The sequence below is a fragment of the Echinops telfairi genome, unplaced genomic scaffold, assembly GCF_000313985.2.
Source record: "Echinops telfairi isolate 266 unplaced genomic scaffold, ASM31398v2 ScPeMD7_70;HRSCAF=299, whole genome shotgun sequence".
NCBI lineage: Eukaryota > Metazoa > Chordata > Mammalia > Afrosoricida > Tenrecidae > Echinops > Echinops telfairi.
The window spans coordinates 32,091,252-32,107,719 of NW_022103968.1; the positions used below are offsets into that span (position 1 = coordinate 32,091,252).

The 16,468-nt window shown below is 50.0% G+C and overlaps 1 protein-coding gene across 1 annotated transcript in view; it reads left to right on the plus strand.

Moving 5' to 3' along the window:
• The window catches only part of PIK3AP1 (phosphoinositide-3-kinase adaptor protein 1), a 140,662-nt gene that overhangs the window by 93,450 nt on the left and 30,744 nt on the right, over positions 1-16,468 (plus strand). Inside the window, exon 8 of the mRNA XM_004701036.3 lies at positions 278-467. Within this exon, the coding sequence (XP_004701093.3) occupies positions 278-467 (190 nt within the window). The remainder of the gene's footprint in view (positions 1-277; positions 468-16,468) is intronic.

Here is a 16,468-nt window from a genome sequence, read left to right on the forward strand (position 1 = left end):
CACCTATATACATACACGCACCATATATATACACACATATACATACACACATCTATACACACATCTACACACACACACACATATTCCAAACAAACACAATCCTGAAACAGAAGCAGCCTCGGGGAGGTTCCGGTCTCTGGGAACTACCAGCATGCACACACGATTGCCATCCTGCCCCGCTGACTCGCTTCTGCTCGCCACCGGCTCTGCTTGTCGGCCCAGCTCTGCCCAGAAAGCAGATTCTGAGTGTGCCTGAGGACCCTGCCTCCTCTTTCAGGAAACGGTGGACATGTTGAAGAGCCACATCAAGGAGGAACTGATGCAAGGGGAGGAGGCCGACGACGTGTACGAGACCATGGCCCACCTCTCCACAGACCTGCTCATGAAATGTTCCCTGAACCCGGGTTGCGATGAGGACCTCTATGAGTCCATGGCCACCTTTGCCCCCGCCGCCTCGGAAGACCTCTGTAAGTAGCTCAGCCCAGCCCTGTGCCGGTCTTTGTGCCAGCAAGCGACTTGCTTCATTCTTTGTGGTTGGGGGAAGTCCCTGCTTACCCCCGCCCCACCTCAGCGGGATGAGGATTCTGTTTGACACAAAGACATCTGTAGTCACGCGCGGTGCCAAGCAGAATCCTCCTCCAGACAGCCCCTGCCGGGCCTGCCACTGCTTATGTGAGGGCTGACGCCATGGTCTGGACACCAGAATGGATGGGGGCATCATCGCCTTGTGGTCTGAGACTACATCGGTGGCTTTCAATCCCGCCTGTCCCCACGTCCCCCTTTTGTGACAAGCATTTTGTAAGAGCTCCTTAAGACCCACCGGGAGGCTCATACTCTACCGTGTTAAGCCACTAAATACGCTGCCCTAATGGAAGCATGAATGAGAAACAGGGCGGAGGGAGTGCGCAGGCATGCCCACACGTGAAGACATCGTGCAAAGGGATGCAGACACTTAGCAGAATCGCTGCCCGGGCCACGGTCTCAGACGTGACCAGCACATCGAAGGCCTCAGTGACTCGGGTGCCACCAGCAGTGGTGGTGTCCGTGCCTGGATGCTTCTCATGAGCAAGCCACTGTTGATTGCCTCCTCGCCACTTTCCTCACGATTGAATTCCTGGAAAATGGAGCGTGTCTTGAGGCAAGGTAACAATAGCAACCGTGTCCCCGTGTGAAGCAGTGTACATTCTAGGCTTAGGCTATGACAGCAAGGCTTGTTTGTTTGGGGGAAGCTGAATTTACTGGGTTAATATGAAGTACACTGGTGCCCAATGTGCCCTCTCCCATGGCCTCGATAGCTCACAGCTTTTGTGCATATTGGCTCCTAGTCTTTTTTTCCAAGTGCAGACGTCATAGGGGATTTCCACATGCTCGTGGGACAAATCCCACCATCTTTTCATTCTGCTTTCCCACAAACGTTTTGAAGCCCTCGTGTCCATTTATCAAAACACTTGGCAGTCACACAGAAATGGATAACGTAGTTGACGAAACGCCGTATGAATCCGCCCTGCCAACCAATACAGCAGCAGTAACAGTTTGGTGGCCATATTTGTCCGTATCTTCTCTTGACTCTTCCGATCCGAAACAAAATATGTATACACATAGCTGTGTAGATATACATGTCTAATTATGTTACGTAAGCAATTTTTTTAAACGTACCTAGGGTATTTCTTAAGTCGGGGGCGTAAAGTACATGGTTTTGAAGACCTATCCCTTCCCTCCTCCCAGTTCTAAATGCCACTTGTGTCCCTGTACCATTGGCACAACCCAAACAGCCTCGTAGATTTTCAAAACATCCCCTAGAGGACAGTGGCTGGTGGTTTCCAACTGCCGAGCTTTAGTAAGAAGTTAGGCTGTGTTCATTCACTGGTTCACTCACTCACTTACCAGACAAGTATCTAGGGCCAGGCGCTGGGCCAGCTGCCAGCGCTCCACCCATCCAGCCCCAACCAGCCCTCTCCAGCCGGCTCAGAGGTCACCTGACCATGCTGGGAGCACGCTGCCCGTTTCATCTGGCATTTGGGAAAGGGTGGTGGGAGAAAGAGGAGGCTTTCGACTCCCATCCAGAGCTACAGTCCCAGAAACCCGCAGAGACAGTTGCGCACTGCCCTGTGGAGAGGCTGCGTATGGGTCGAGTCAACTCTGGCAGTGAATTTCACGGGTTCCCCTTTCTTCAGGAGGAATCCCAGACAGTCCCTCTGTAGGAAGACTGGCAGGGAAGTTTCCCCGCGTGAAATGGAGGGGTGGGGGAGCAGTGCTGGGTTCTGACCTGAGATTTTGAGTCTGCTCCAGTGTCTCCGGCCCTGAAGCCTGCGTGTGTGTACACATGCTCCCTCCTCCCCGTCTTTAGCTTCGATATGCTGCCACCAGGTGGTAGTGCTATGCCTTTTTACCAGACCTTGCGCTTTGCTCTCTGTTCGCTGAGGATTTTGTAGGTGAGCCTCCACAGATTTAAACCCTCCATCCCCACACCTTAACATTTAAGAAGCAAATGCCTTCGTGCGAGGTGAAGCTTATGCAAAGACTACAGCGAATCTCCTTTGGAAGGTTTACGCTGCCTCCAAATCTGTTCCCACTTGGTTCTTTTGTGCCTAACCTTGCCACCGTCAGAGACTGGTACAGGGGTCCTGATCGTCCTGTGGGATCGGTTATTAACTTCGGCGTTGAAAGCCTCACCCCGTGACGGGTCACGTCCCTGAGGCTCTGAGTACTCCGGCCGGCCGAAGGCACGTCCGGGCGTCCTTTGTCCAGTCTGTTTCCAAGGTCATCCGCTTGGTAGGTTGTGGTTCTGCTCTGATATCCCAAAGGCTCATCTTTCCTCTGTCAGGGGAAGGCAGGAAGGAAAAGGAGCAAGGCGTAGTGTCTTGTTTGCCACAGGAAACGTAAACTCTCAAGTCAACCCCAGAGGGCTGTTCTGCCTCTTGTTACCCATGGGTTGGACCCCTTTTCTTTTGAACCCCCGGTCCTCCCCTCACAGTTCTGAGGCCGGCTTTGTATATAGCAGGGGGCTGATTTCACCCGCGCTAACTTGCTGGCTCCCCTTAGCAACCTGCTTGGCAACTGCCGTCTCTGTAACATTATCTGGAGCCGTCAGGTTTCTTTACATGCGTTCTCTCATCACAGCCGCTCTCTGCGAGCTGGGCTCCCTCTGAGCTGGAGGCAAGGCCCAGCTGGCGGGCCATTTGTCCGCTAAAACACCAGGTGACCGAGTCACTGCTGCGTGCTTACCTGCCCCCTTACCCCGGCAGCTTCTGAGGCTCACTCCTCGTTGGTCTGCTATCCACCGCCACCCACCAGTAGAACCAAGGGTTAGGGGCAGTGGGGCTGCTTGGGTTGGAGGCAGGGCTGTCCCAGTCCTGTCCAGAGCATCACAGAGGAAGGGCCTGGCTCTGTACTGCCGTGCACTTCCCCTGAAGTGCTTCTTGGAAGCCTGTGGAATGAAGTGTTTTAAACCAGGCCTTCCGGTCATTTCATGCCAGCATGACTCCCTGATTATTCCATCCTGATCACCCCGGATCTTGTTAAAATGTAGATTCTGATTCAGTCCATCTATGGAAAAAAAAAATCACCTGGGGATCGATAGGAATCCCCTGAGTGTCTCCTTTGAAAAAAAGACACATTTCCCGATCAAGTTGGTTCCAGGTTGGAGAAGTGGTGGAAAGTACTGACTCAGGAAGCCCTAAACACGGGAAAAGCAGCGGTAAGGACCAGCCTAAACTGGATCCGTTCTGTTCTGACCCTTGAAGCAGGCGTGTTCGACTGGCCATGTCCTGAAGAACTGGGGACACGATGCACCCCACCATCTGCCCAGGACACCTTGTTCTGGACATGGGACACATCGCCACTGTGCTCATCCTGATCCACTTGCAAATGCATAAACACCAAATGCTTGTAAACATCCTTTGTATAGGCATAGCTTCCCTCTTACCTAAGTCGTAAAGGTGTAAAACCCCAACTATTCAGGGAGTCAGATCTGAGCATCCATCCTCCTTGCTCTGTGCAATAAACCCCTTGTTCTCTTAAAAAAGAAAGTATCTCTCGGGGATTTGTTAACAGCAGGTTCCGGAGCTGATACCAAGGGCTCAAGTAGATAGAAAATGTTTTGAAAAGGATGATGATAAATGTGCTTCACACAATGGATGGATGGATGGACTGTTATAAGATCGGTAAGGGCCTCCAATAAAATGATTAAAAAAACAAAAAGGGAGCTTCTGATTCTGGGCAGGAAATACAAATTCTTAGCTGAGGATCAACTTGGAAGATCGATTTTGTTGTTGTTTATCATTTTACTGGGAGCTCTTACAGATACTATAACAATCCATAATTCAATTAGATCAAGCATAATTGTACAATTGCTGCCACCATCATTTTCAAAACGTTTTCTTTCTTCTTGAACTCCTTGATATCAGCTCTCCAGGAAGATCGGTTTCAACATTACTCTACCCTGGTGGCACAGAGGTTAACGCTGAGCTGCCAACCCAAAGCGCAGCGGTTGAAATCCACCAGCAAGAGGGAGGAGATGAGCAATCTGCTCCTGTAAAGGTTACCATTGGAAGCCCAGTGGGCAGTTGTGCTCTGTCTGGAAGGGTGGCTATGGGTGGAACTCAGTGGCATTGTTCTCCGCTGTGTTGTAAGGTCGCCCCATGATCAGCACCACCCCCACCCGGCCCTCACCAGCGCTCGGCTCCAGCTGGACCTGCGTAGCCTTGAGCCCTGCTTTTCCCAGTCCTGTACATCTTTCACTCTGGGCTCGACTGGTTTACATGCGTCTCTTAACGGCCCGCCCCAGCCCGACTTCGAAGCTTGTCTTACAGCTTTTTGTCATCTCCAGTGCCTCGCTCTCGGGGCGACATGCAGTTGACACCCAACAGTGTCTCGAATGTGAAAGTACCAGAATGTGAAAGTACTAGAATATTGCATGGGGAGTGGTTTGCCAGCACTCTTATGTTCACTTTCCTGTGTCGTGCGCGGGACATCACGGGGTGGCAGGAGCGCCCTGTCCTGCCATGCCTCCATGCAGTCATTGGCTCTGCTGTTCCAGTCGCCCCAGTCAGCCTTCTCGTTTCTTGGCCTGCAGAATGGCACCCAGGTTCTTCACAGAGTCCACACAGCTCCACGTTCATGGGCTCGCTAGTTTCTACCTTCATGCGTGTGGGGGTTCACTCCTCTACTCGCTCATCCCACACACACTTCCTGGAGCCTTCGTCTGTCTCCATCAGTGTCCCAGGTGAGGAGTCGCCGGTGAACAAGGGACATGGCCCCGCCTTCAAGTATGTACATTCTAGTGGGAGAGCTGGCTGTGAAATCACACTGCCACCTCGTGACAGTGCCATGGAGGGAGAGGACCCAAGCCCCAAACCTCCTGTGAGTTGCCCGCTGAGGATCCTCTTTCAAACGTTCAAAAGCAAGGTCTCACGTTGACGACGTCAGTGTTATCAGTGACCTCCTAGGCACGCAGGAGCTGGACCGTGAATAAGGAATGCTGAGGGAGTAGTCATGCCTTTGAGTTACGGTCTTGATGAAGAATGTTAAACAGAGCGTGGACTTGGAGAAGAGTGAACACGTGTGTTGGCGGAAGGACAGCCAGAGCAGCCAGAGGGTCCTTCGAAGGGAGACTTTGTCGCGTTAGTAAGAGGAAGCAAGCCCGGGAGAAGGGCATTGTGCTTGGTCAAGTAGAGGGTCAAGAGGAAGACTCAGAGAGATGGGCTGACACGGGCTGCAACAATGGGCTCAAACATGGGGAGGACTTCTGAGCATGGCTCAGGAGCAGGCAGTGGTCTGTCCGGTTGGACATAGGTCCCTGTGAGGCGGAGCGGACTAGAGGGCACCTAGGAACAGCTCTCCGAGTCAGTTCTGACTCAGAAAGACCCCCAGGGGCAGAGTGACAAGACCCCGTCAGGTTTCCAAGGCGCTCAGTCTGACAGCAGGTCTTTCTCCTGCAGGGGACCTCTGGCAGGTTTGAACTGTGACCTTTTTTGGTTACCAGTCACGTGCTCTAACCACTTCCCCACCAGGGCTATGCAAATGAGTACATTGGAAGGCCTGATTTCCATACCTGGAGAGGCCTTTCCATAGAAGGGGTGGGAAGGCATTCACTGGGAGGATGGGACCCAACTGGCTTTCTGCCGATGTCCAGGCTTCCCACTCTTCCCCCCCCTCCCTGTAGACCCAGCACTCCCTGGGGTCAGAGCTCATTCAAGCCAATTTCTCTAGCGTTGCTCAGCGCTGGGTCCATACAATCCCCCCCAAAGCCAGTTGTGGTTGATCCTGACTCGCGACGGCTCATGTGCTCGCTGTCCAGTAGAGCAGTGTGGATCATTCAGTCGGTCACCAGACCTTTCTTCTGAGCCACTTCTGGGTGGATTCCAAAAGCCAGCCTTTTGGTTAGTAGCCGAGCGCCCATTTATAAATAGCATCTAGATCGCCGTCATTCCATCAGTGTTCCAGTTTCTGATTTTCCTTTCCCCTTGAAGCCCCAACTAACTCTCTCTCTCTCTCATTTAAAAATCACTTTATTGGGGGCTCGTACAACTCTTATCACAATCCATCCATCCATCCATCCAATTTGTCAAGCACATTTGTACATTTGTTGCCATCATCATTTTCAAAACATTTTCTTTCTGCTTGAGTCCTTAGTATCAGCTCCTCATTTTTGCCCCTCCCCCTCCCTCCTACCCACATAAACAGTTGATAATTTTAAAAGTATTGTTTTTTCATATCTTACATTGACTGATGTCTCCCTTCACCCACTTTTCTGTTGTCCGTCCCCCAGGGAGGGGGTTATATGTAGATCACTGTGATCAGTTCCCCTTTCTTCCTCCACCTTCCCCCTACCCTCCTGTTACTGCTACTCTCATTATTGGTCCTGAGGGGGTTATCTATCCTGGATTCCCCCTGTCTTCAGCTCTTACCTGTACCCATGTACATGCTCTGGTCTAGCCAGATTTATAAGGTATAATGTGGGATCATGATAGTGTGCGGGGAGAGGACGCATTAAAGAACTACAGCAGTGGTTCTCAACCTTCCTCATGCCCTGACCCCTTACTACAGTTCCTCATGTGGTGGTGACCCCCAACCACAAAATTATTTTCATCGCTACTTCATCACTGTAATTTTGCTACTGTTATGAATCAGGCAACCCTTGTGAATGGGTCGTTCAACCCCCAAAGGGGTTACAACCCCACAGGTTGAGAACCACTAAACCAGAGGAAAGTTGTATGTTTCATGGATGCTATACTGCACCATGACTGGCTCATCTCTTCCTTGTGACCCTTGTGTAAGGGGATGTCCAATTGTCTACAGATGGGCTTTCGGTCTCCACTCCACATTCACCCTCATGCTTTTTCGTTCTGGGTCTTTGGTGCCTGATACCTGCTCCCATCGACACCGCATGATCACACAGGCTGGTGTAAAAACCCCAGCTCTCTTGCCCATCATCTGGCCCTTCCCTGAGAGGAATTCTGGAAGGCATGCGTTGCTTGTAAGCGTCAGAACCATAAAAACCGGGAGTTCTGTTCCTTGGTGTGCCCATGGCGTCCAGCCCAGACTTGATGCACTGTCTAGGTCAGCGGTTCTCAACCTGTGGGTCGCGACCCCCTTGGAGGTCAAACGACCCTTTCACAGGGGTCGCCCAATTCATAACAGGAGCAAAGTTATAGTGATGAAGTGGCAACAAAAATAATTTTGTGGTTGGGGGTTCACCACAACACGAGGAACTGTATGAAAGGGTTGTGGCATCAGGAAGGTTGAGAACCACTGGTCTAGGTGCTTAATAGCAATTTGCTGGTTGATTTAATTTAAGTTGCCACACGGTTTGCACATGCGGTTTCCAGTTACCCTTCCGGATGGCAATCTTCTTGTTCCTCCCCCAAGTAAATAAAAAGTAAAAGAGTAAAGAGGCTGAAAGCCCTGAGGTGGCATAGAGAAGTCTTTGTATAAAAGCCCTTTGCTGACAATCCTTGCTCGACAATGGGGCTTTGATAAGTGCCTGGGGGAGGGGAGAATAGGGAGGCCGGCCTGGGAGGACTCGGTACCTGTATTCTCTGAGTGTTCCGCAGGTGATGGGACAGCTCCTGGTTTCCGTCAGGAGTGGAGTCTACACAAGCTACCAAGGCTCAAGTTGATCCAGTTCTGGCAGTGAAGCAGTAGGCGCTTACCCAGCTCGAGTGGCCAGCATCATATGAGGCAACGGTAGGAAAGGCGAAGGGCCCCTGATGGCAGAGTGTCAAGAGCTTGACTGCCAACAGAAAGATCACTGGTTCAAACCCTCCAGCTACTCTGTGGAAGAACGCTGTGGAGGTCTGCTTCCAGCAAGATCACCGTCTTAGAAATGCTGTGGACCAGTTCTGTCCTGCCCTGTCGGGGCCTGGAGGGTTGTTCTGAGTTGGAATGGACTCAACAGTGTTGGGTTTGGGTTTAGGAAAGATGGGCATACACACTCCCTGCTGTTGGCTCAATTCCTACTCGGAGCGATCCTGTCGGACAGAGCTGATTTGCCCTTGTGGCTTTCCGAGGCTGTAATTCTTTATGGGAACAGAAAGTCTCATTTCTCGCCTGGCGAGCTGCTGGTGGGTTTGAACTGCTGACGTTATGGTTAGCAGCTTACTTACCAATTATGCCACCAGGCACCTTAGAAAGATAGGGAGATAGACTAAACATTAAAACACGACGCCATCACTTTAGAATCTGTTGGGAATGAATTCAGAAAAGGACAAGTGAATACAAAATTTAGGCCTGAAATGCTCTCAATCATACTTCTCTGGGGCGTGTCCAGCTGGTGGGGGGTGGGTGGGGGGGTGGGGGGATGGTGGAGGTGGGGGGGGGTGGGCATTCTCACTGACACGCGCTGGTTTCCTGCTGGAGCTCCCCACTGGAAGAGAGGCGATGGCCGGGAAGAGGGAGGGAAGCATTTAAACACCTGCTGATTTCCTCCACATCATGATGTGCAGTATTGCTCTCAAGTTCAGCTTCACTTTGGGGAATCAGCAGGGGGCTTTGGAAAGTTCATGGGGAAAATGGAAGGAGAAGATCGTGGATTTTTGCCCCCATCCACTTTTTGAATCTCCCTGGTCCGGTGTTAGGCTACAAGTCATCCTGGCTCAGGACTGGGGAACCTTTTCTGCCAAGGGCCCTGTGGGAATTTATAGCATCATTGGTGGGCCATCCTGGTCAAACCTCGAATGAACTCACCACCCCTACTGTGAGCGCTGGAGCTGCTTCCCTGTGGTGCAGCGTGCGACGTTAGCTGCTGTTGACGATTTCCCAGGCCTTGTACAGCCCGCTGGCTGGACGTTCCCCACGCCCTCTCTAGGCTGACCATCTAGAGCTATTTATCCTTACCTCTCCAGTGCCTAGCACAGCATGGCTCAGTTAAACAGATGCACGGGCACGTTGTGTGTAAACTCTGATGACGTGGGCTCATCAGCCCAATGGGCCAGGTTTGAGCATCACCGATGCTGATGGTACCTGGCCTGAACTTGGATTTGAATCGGGTGCAAATAATGTATTTGGGAGGTGACCCTAGGAAAACCTGGAGGGGGAATAGGGAGGGAAGACAGGAGAAGGGAGGACGCCAATTAGAGGCTCTTAATGAAGCACATTACCCGCTGGGGAACGCTGGGAGATGCTGTGGAGCATGCTCCAAAGTCGTTCCACCCAAGGGACAAGGGAGCCCCGGCGTTTTTCTGCCCAGCCCTGTCAGTCATCGCTGGAAGGAAGTGTTCACTTCCGGCTTGCTGCCGCTGCAGACAGGCCAACTCTTAGGTTGAGACACAGAGCTGTCAGCACTGACGCAGTGATGGCTGAAGGGACATGGTCAGGACCCCCACCCCCACCCCCGCACCATCTGCTACAAGCCGTACACGTCCCTCGTTTGGTGCTGGGGTGATTTGCCCAGCTGGTTTAAACATACATATAAGGTCTCCCTGTCACTGCCGTCGAGTTGATGCCAACACACAGCACCCCTATATGTATATGACTCTGTTAACCTTGACCGTGGTGATGCTGTGAGCCTCTGGTGTGGATGTGTGGAGTAGGGGCGGAGGGGGTTAGTGCATCGCTGCCCCCACCAGGTGTGCAGCCGCAGACTGACTCCTGCACAGCGAGGGACTTTGTGTTTGGGAGAAGTCCATTGCCGAGGCGCAAGAAGACCAGAAAACGCTGGTCTCTTCTCAGGGGCTGCTGCTTTTGCCTTAGCTCTTGTAATCTCAGACTTTCCTTCTCTTCTTTCTCGCCCTCCCTCCCTCCTCTCTCGTTTCTCCTCTTTCTCCATCCCACCCCTGCTCCACTCGGGCCTGCAGAGGCTGGGCTGTGTAGTCACAAAAGCCATCAGGGCAATCCATGCCACCAGGTGCTGACGGAAGCGGGCGATGGCTCTCACGTGTTCACCACCCTGCTGCTCCCTGCCCTGTGCGGTTTCTTTGCCACAAAAGATACTTGCTGAAAACAATTTGGGAGGGGGGTGGGTCCCCGTTTCAAGAGTTGAGAGCCTTTCTGGACAAATCAGACTCACAGTAGTTATGTTACTCTATTATGTACTCAGCCTTGGCTGTATATTAAATGTACAACATGTAATCTGAGCGTAATTCCACCGCAGCGTGAGATGGTCTAGACTTGTGTCCCATGAGGAGTATCATGTGGGCCTCTTGTGGAATTCACCAGTGCCCTTGCCTCATTCCTTAATTAGGTGCCGCCAAGGCTCTCTCTCCTCTGTTCAAGCAGCTCTCTTCCCAGGAATGGGTTCCTGCTGACAGACTCCTTAAATAAAGGACCATGTCGCTGGCTTTTTCCAGGAAAACGTATCCTCAACGTCTCTCCCCCCTCTGCCCTGCTGAAATGATGAGAGAACTTTGTACTTTCTCCTTAGACGAGCAGGTTTCGGTGCCTTTCCGTTGATCTTTAACCAACGAGGGGTGAAGGTTAGTAAGTGCCTGGAATGTGAATCTACAAACCCGAACCCGGAAGGCAGGATTTGTTGTTCTGTTGACTGTACAAATACTTTTTGGGCTGTGGCAACAGACACCCTGCAACACAGAATTCTCTGTGTACTTCAGCCACTCACCTGATCCGTACTGTGTGTCCCTCTGATGTCCCACTGTGCCAAGCAAATGGGAAACAAGCCCTGGGTCACCGGGTCAATTCCAACTCCTATCAACTCAATGGTAAAGAGGCTCTCCACCACCCCACGTCTGTCAGCGTACCATCCTGAGAAATGGAGGAAAGAGTGAAGCTGTCACGGATATTGTCTTGGCTTGGATCCACAATCAAAGCTCATGGAAGCAGCAGTCAAGAGATAAAATGATGGCCTTGCGCTGACTCAACCTACTGTTTAGAGTGTCGAGGATTACGGTGCACCCGACCCAAGCCATAGCCTTCTTCACTGCCTCATATGCATGTAAAAGTTTGACGTTAAGGAAGATGGAAGAAGAACCGATGTGTTGGGATGATAAGGCCGGTCAAGAATATGGGAAGTACCATGGACCGCCAAAGCAACCAACAGACCCGTCTTAGAAGACGGCAGCCAGAATCCTCCTTAGAGGCAAGGATGGTGAGACTTTGTCTCATGCACTTTGGACATATCAGGAGAGGCCAGTCCCTGGAGAAGGACATTATGCATGGTAAAGGAGAGGGGCAGCGAAAAAGAAGGGGTCCTTCGTAAGATGGATGGACACGGTGGCTGCTCAATAACATCTAACAGCGATGGGCGTTCTGAGACAGTGCATCTTTATAGGGGTTCTGAGATAGTGCATCTTTACAGAAGCAGATAACTTTCATCCACTGAGTGGCTAGCAGGTTTGAACCGCCAGCCTTGAGGTTAGCAGTCCAATGCTTAGTCCACAGTGCCACCAGGGCTCCTTGTCTAATACACACAGGGATCCTTTGCTACCCCCAATATTAAGAGCGTGGCAGGCTTCAGGAAAGTGCAGGCCGTGGACCTGGGACCTTCCAGTCAGGTCTGTATTCCTGACTGCGGCGGCAGAAGCTTGGCTGTTGAGAGGGAAGCTCGTGGGCTCTGTTCACACAGCACTTGGTGTTCAGGAGCCATGGGGAAGAGCTTGCCAGGCACGCCTTGTTCATGATGCAGAGTCCCATTATGGGATTCTATATTTAAAGAGTTGTCATTTATGCCTCTACCCCCCCCAATGTAAAACATGATGACTGGGCTTAAGCTCATACTTGGAAAGCTCGTGTGTGTAAAATTTGAGTCTAGGCATAGAAATTCAGATATTAGAGTTAACCCATAAGCATTCATTACTTCAGAGGTAAAAGGCTTGGGCTCAAGACTGTTCAAACTATGAGGGGGTACCCCCCCAAAAGGATTATTTTTTCAAAGCTCTGTATTTAAATTGTTATACAAACAACGTTATCACCTTCAAGGTACTCTCCACGACACTTAATCCATTTGTCAAATCTTCAGTGCCATTCTTGGAAACGTTTTTCGGACATCTGTTTGCGTGACTGACAGCACCTCCCTCGTTTTTTCTTCACCTCTAATACTGTTCTTTCATGCTTCTGTACATTCACGAAAACAAAGAAGTCATACCATGAGTACAGGCGAGTAAGGTGCATGGTGCAAGAGAGACACGCTATGGCTGTGTGAGCGGGTGCATCGTTGTAGTGACAAAACAAGTCCCCCATCTGCCACAAGTCACGCCTTTTTGTCGCACCGTTAAGTAATCTTTTCAGAACCTCTAAATAGAAAGTTTGATTAACAATCTGACCAGGTGGAATGAACTCCAAATGCACTAGGAGTGGACATTTTCATTGGTTTGGGAAATTGATGGATGTCAAAACGAAGTCTGGTCATCAATTGACATTTCACTTTTTTTGAAACAAGAAAACCACTTGTACACTTGAGTTTTTCCCATAGTGCTTACCTTATAAGCTGTGTTCAACATCACAATAGTTTCTACGTCATTTTTTCTGAGCAGGAAACAAAATTTCATAGCTGCATGTTGTTCTCTTAAATCGGCCATCGCACAAAGAGGTTTGAGCAAAACTGCTTTTATGAAAAAATTCACTGTGATCAGAGAGAACCTTACCAGGCAACACCACTGGGTGCACTGACTCAGAGTGAGTTGCCTAGCATGGGGTGGGGGTGGGGGTGGGGGTGGGGGGAGGGACTGGGATGGTGGGCTATGCGTAATACGAAAGCTCCACTCCGCCCAGTTTCTTAATTTATTTTTTGGTACCCCCTTGTGTAGGGTCTTCTCTTTTGAACTGTTCTCCACTTGGGTCATTAGCCGAGGTCTGTGGCGGCAAGTCATTTCCAGCTCATGGCACCCTTTGTGGGAGACCGCCGGGTCATTTCTGCTGTGAAGTGGCTGATGGGTTCGAACCAGAGAACTTTCAGTTAGCAGCCAAGTGCTTAACCATAGCCCCACCAGGGCTCCTGAAGCTGGCCATGCTGTTGTTAGGTTCCCGAGTCAGCTCAGACTCATAGAAACTGCCTAACCAGACACGGTCCAGCCCTGTGCCATCCTCACAACTGGAGTTATGTTGAAGCCACTGTGTTGGATCTTCCTGGGTTTTGGGCTTATCTTCTTGCAAGCTTAGCCTCTGTCCAGATCACATGTCCAAAGAGCATGAAAGTCTTTGCATCCTCACTTTGTAAGCGCAGAGCATTCTCCACAAAGCCTCACGGCATTGTATTTCATAATAACAATCGCAGCTAGCCAATCACTTCGCCCTTCCAGGGGACTCAGAAAGGCGTCCTGGGAGCGCAGTGGTGAAGTGCTCCACTGCCAATAGAAAGACCGTGCTTTAGACCCACCAGCCGCTCAGCGGGAGAGGAGGTGCCAGTCTGCTCCCGTAAAGGTTGGAAACCCGGTGGGGCGGTGTCCTCGATCCTTCAGCGTCACTGTGAGCCAGGTGGCACAACAACGCAGTGGCAGTGGGTTTACATGGCTTTGGATGTACCCAAAAGGAGTCCTAGGGGAGTGGTGGTGGCAAACAGGTGAGTGCCTGACTGCGAACTGAACGGTCAGTGGTTTAAGTCCTCCCAGTAGCCCCTTAGAAGCAGACCACCAGGTGGGCTGCTTCGGAAAAGGCACAGCTTTTTAAAAAAATCGTTTTATTGGGGGCTCATACAACTCTTACCACAATCCATACATACATCAATTGTATAAAGCACATTTGTACATTTGTTGCCTTCATGCTTCTCAAAGGCACAGCTTTGAAAGGCCTACGGAGCACAGTTCTAACACAGTAGCGCTCTGTGAATGAAGTCCATTTGAAAGCAGCTGGCTGTAGGACTGAGCACTACAGCAAGCCCATCATTGAGTCCTGATGACCTTGCAGAGACAGCCTGCAGTCACCATTTTATAGACAGAAAAAGAGAAGTGGAGAGGGCCCAGGCAACTTACCATCACTGTGAGCAAGCAGCCACATTTCCTTTCTGCATGAGAATTGAGACTCCAGTGGACTTCCTTATCAGATTACCAGGGTAACTGAGCTAGGAAGTTAACCGAAGGTCAAATTGGCAAGTTTATGTTTCCAGGCAACATTACTTATGAGAAAAATGACCCCTGACTGGCAAATTGCATGGGAAACTGGAAGGAGCTATACATGAACTATAAATACTCGAAAGGCCATAGTTTGGCCTCCTCTGAGTGCGGTGACTGTTGTAACGAGTGTGCTCTGGAAGTATCAGTGGAAGATGTGTGTCTCACTAGTGTGGGTGACTATGTCAGCACAGGTCATCACTTAGGTTAAACTCTAGTTTTAGGGTTTTTAAAAATAGTTTTATTGGCATATCCTTCATATATCATACAATTTGATCTTTCGGTACTGTTAAGATTTGTGCAAACATCAGCACAATCGATTTCAGAACAATTTCTTCTCATGCTTTTTTCCCTCTAGTGCTTGCTTTTTCTCTCTCTTTTTTTAAAAGAGCATTTTACTGGGGGCTCTTACAACTCTTGTTACAATCCACACATCAGTTGTGTCCGACATGTTCGTACGTATATTCCATCGTTCTTTTCTAGACATTTACTTTCCACTGAGCCCTTGGGATCATCTCCTCCCTCTTTTCCCCTCCCTCCACCACCCCCATCCCCATCCCTCGTGGCCCCTCATACGTGTTCTTATTCCTCATTTCTCCCCATCTTCCCTTGCTGTGTCAGTCTGGGTACTTTAGATAAACAAATCCACAGAGACTCATGTATAAGAGAGAGTTTTATATAAAGCTTAAGTGCACATCAAGAAAACATCCCAACCCAGTGCTGCCCAAGCCCACAAGTCCAACATTAACCCATATATCCGACACCATCCACAAAGACCTCCTCCATCTCACAAAACAGACGCAATGAGGCCGACTGCAGGAGGAAAGCCGAGTCAGTGAGTGTGTAAGCATCTCAGAGCTGGCAGGGGTCTCCACACAGCTGCTCCAGCACCCAGAGCTGCATAGGGGTAGGTTCATGTGGCTTCTCCTCAGGGATGTCTTGCAGAAAATGAACTTTGCAAGCTGAAGCAGGGAACTGCTAAGGCAGCTGCACCCCAGTCCGATCATCACAAAGCAAGAGACCCGAGAACTAGAAAGGCGAGGCTCACTGAGCCATTTATCCCTCTGCCCTTCAATTGACCCCACATGTGTTCATTGGCCAGGTTGGCACAATAAACTAACTACCTCACTTGCCATGCCCTAGCTCTGTAGATCTCCCTATCCTGGATTTCATATCCAGAAATCATACAAAACGAAACACAATCATACAAGATCATACGAAGCAAGCAAACAGAAATCGCCAACAATGACTAGACCAAACAGAAAAACCTCAAAGAGAAAACTGAAAATATGAAAAAACCGAAACAACTTTAACTGGGTCAAAAGGGAGATAAAATGTTAGGGTTTTACATTGAAACCTCACTACTTCTACCATGATCAACCTTCTAATGCTCTTCACATGATGGCAAGGCGGATCATCCCTCAACCGTGGTCAGAGGGCATTCACCACAGACTTATTCCATGTGGGGACCCTGCAAATGGATTTTGGGCTTCTACTATCATCCATAATCTTTTGCAAATCCGGGGCTCATAATTTAAGCTGTGATACTATTCCCTCCTTTGTATTTGGGCTTTATGATTTACAATCCTAGGATCTTACAGGCTGGTGTGCTTCTTCCATATGGACTTAGTTGACACCTCACTTAGAAGTCTGCTTGTTTGAAGACAAGCTTTTAAGACCCTAGACACCATTCTTTCTGATAGCCAGGCACCATCTGGTTTCTTCACCACACTTCTTTTAAAAATTGTTTTATTAGGGGTTCATACAGCTCTTATCACAATCTATACATAAATCAGTTGTATAAAACACATGTATACATTCATTGCCCTCATCATTCTCAAGACATTTGCTCTCCACCTAAGCCCCTGGCATCAGCTCCTCACTTTTTCCCTTCTCTCCCCGCTCCCCCCTCCCTCATGAACCCTTGATAATTTATAAATTATTATTTTGTCATATCTTGCCCTGTCCGA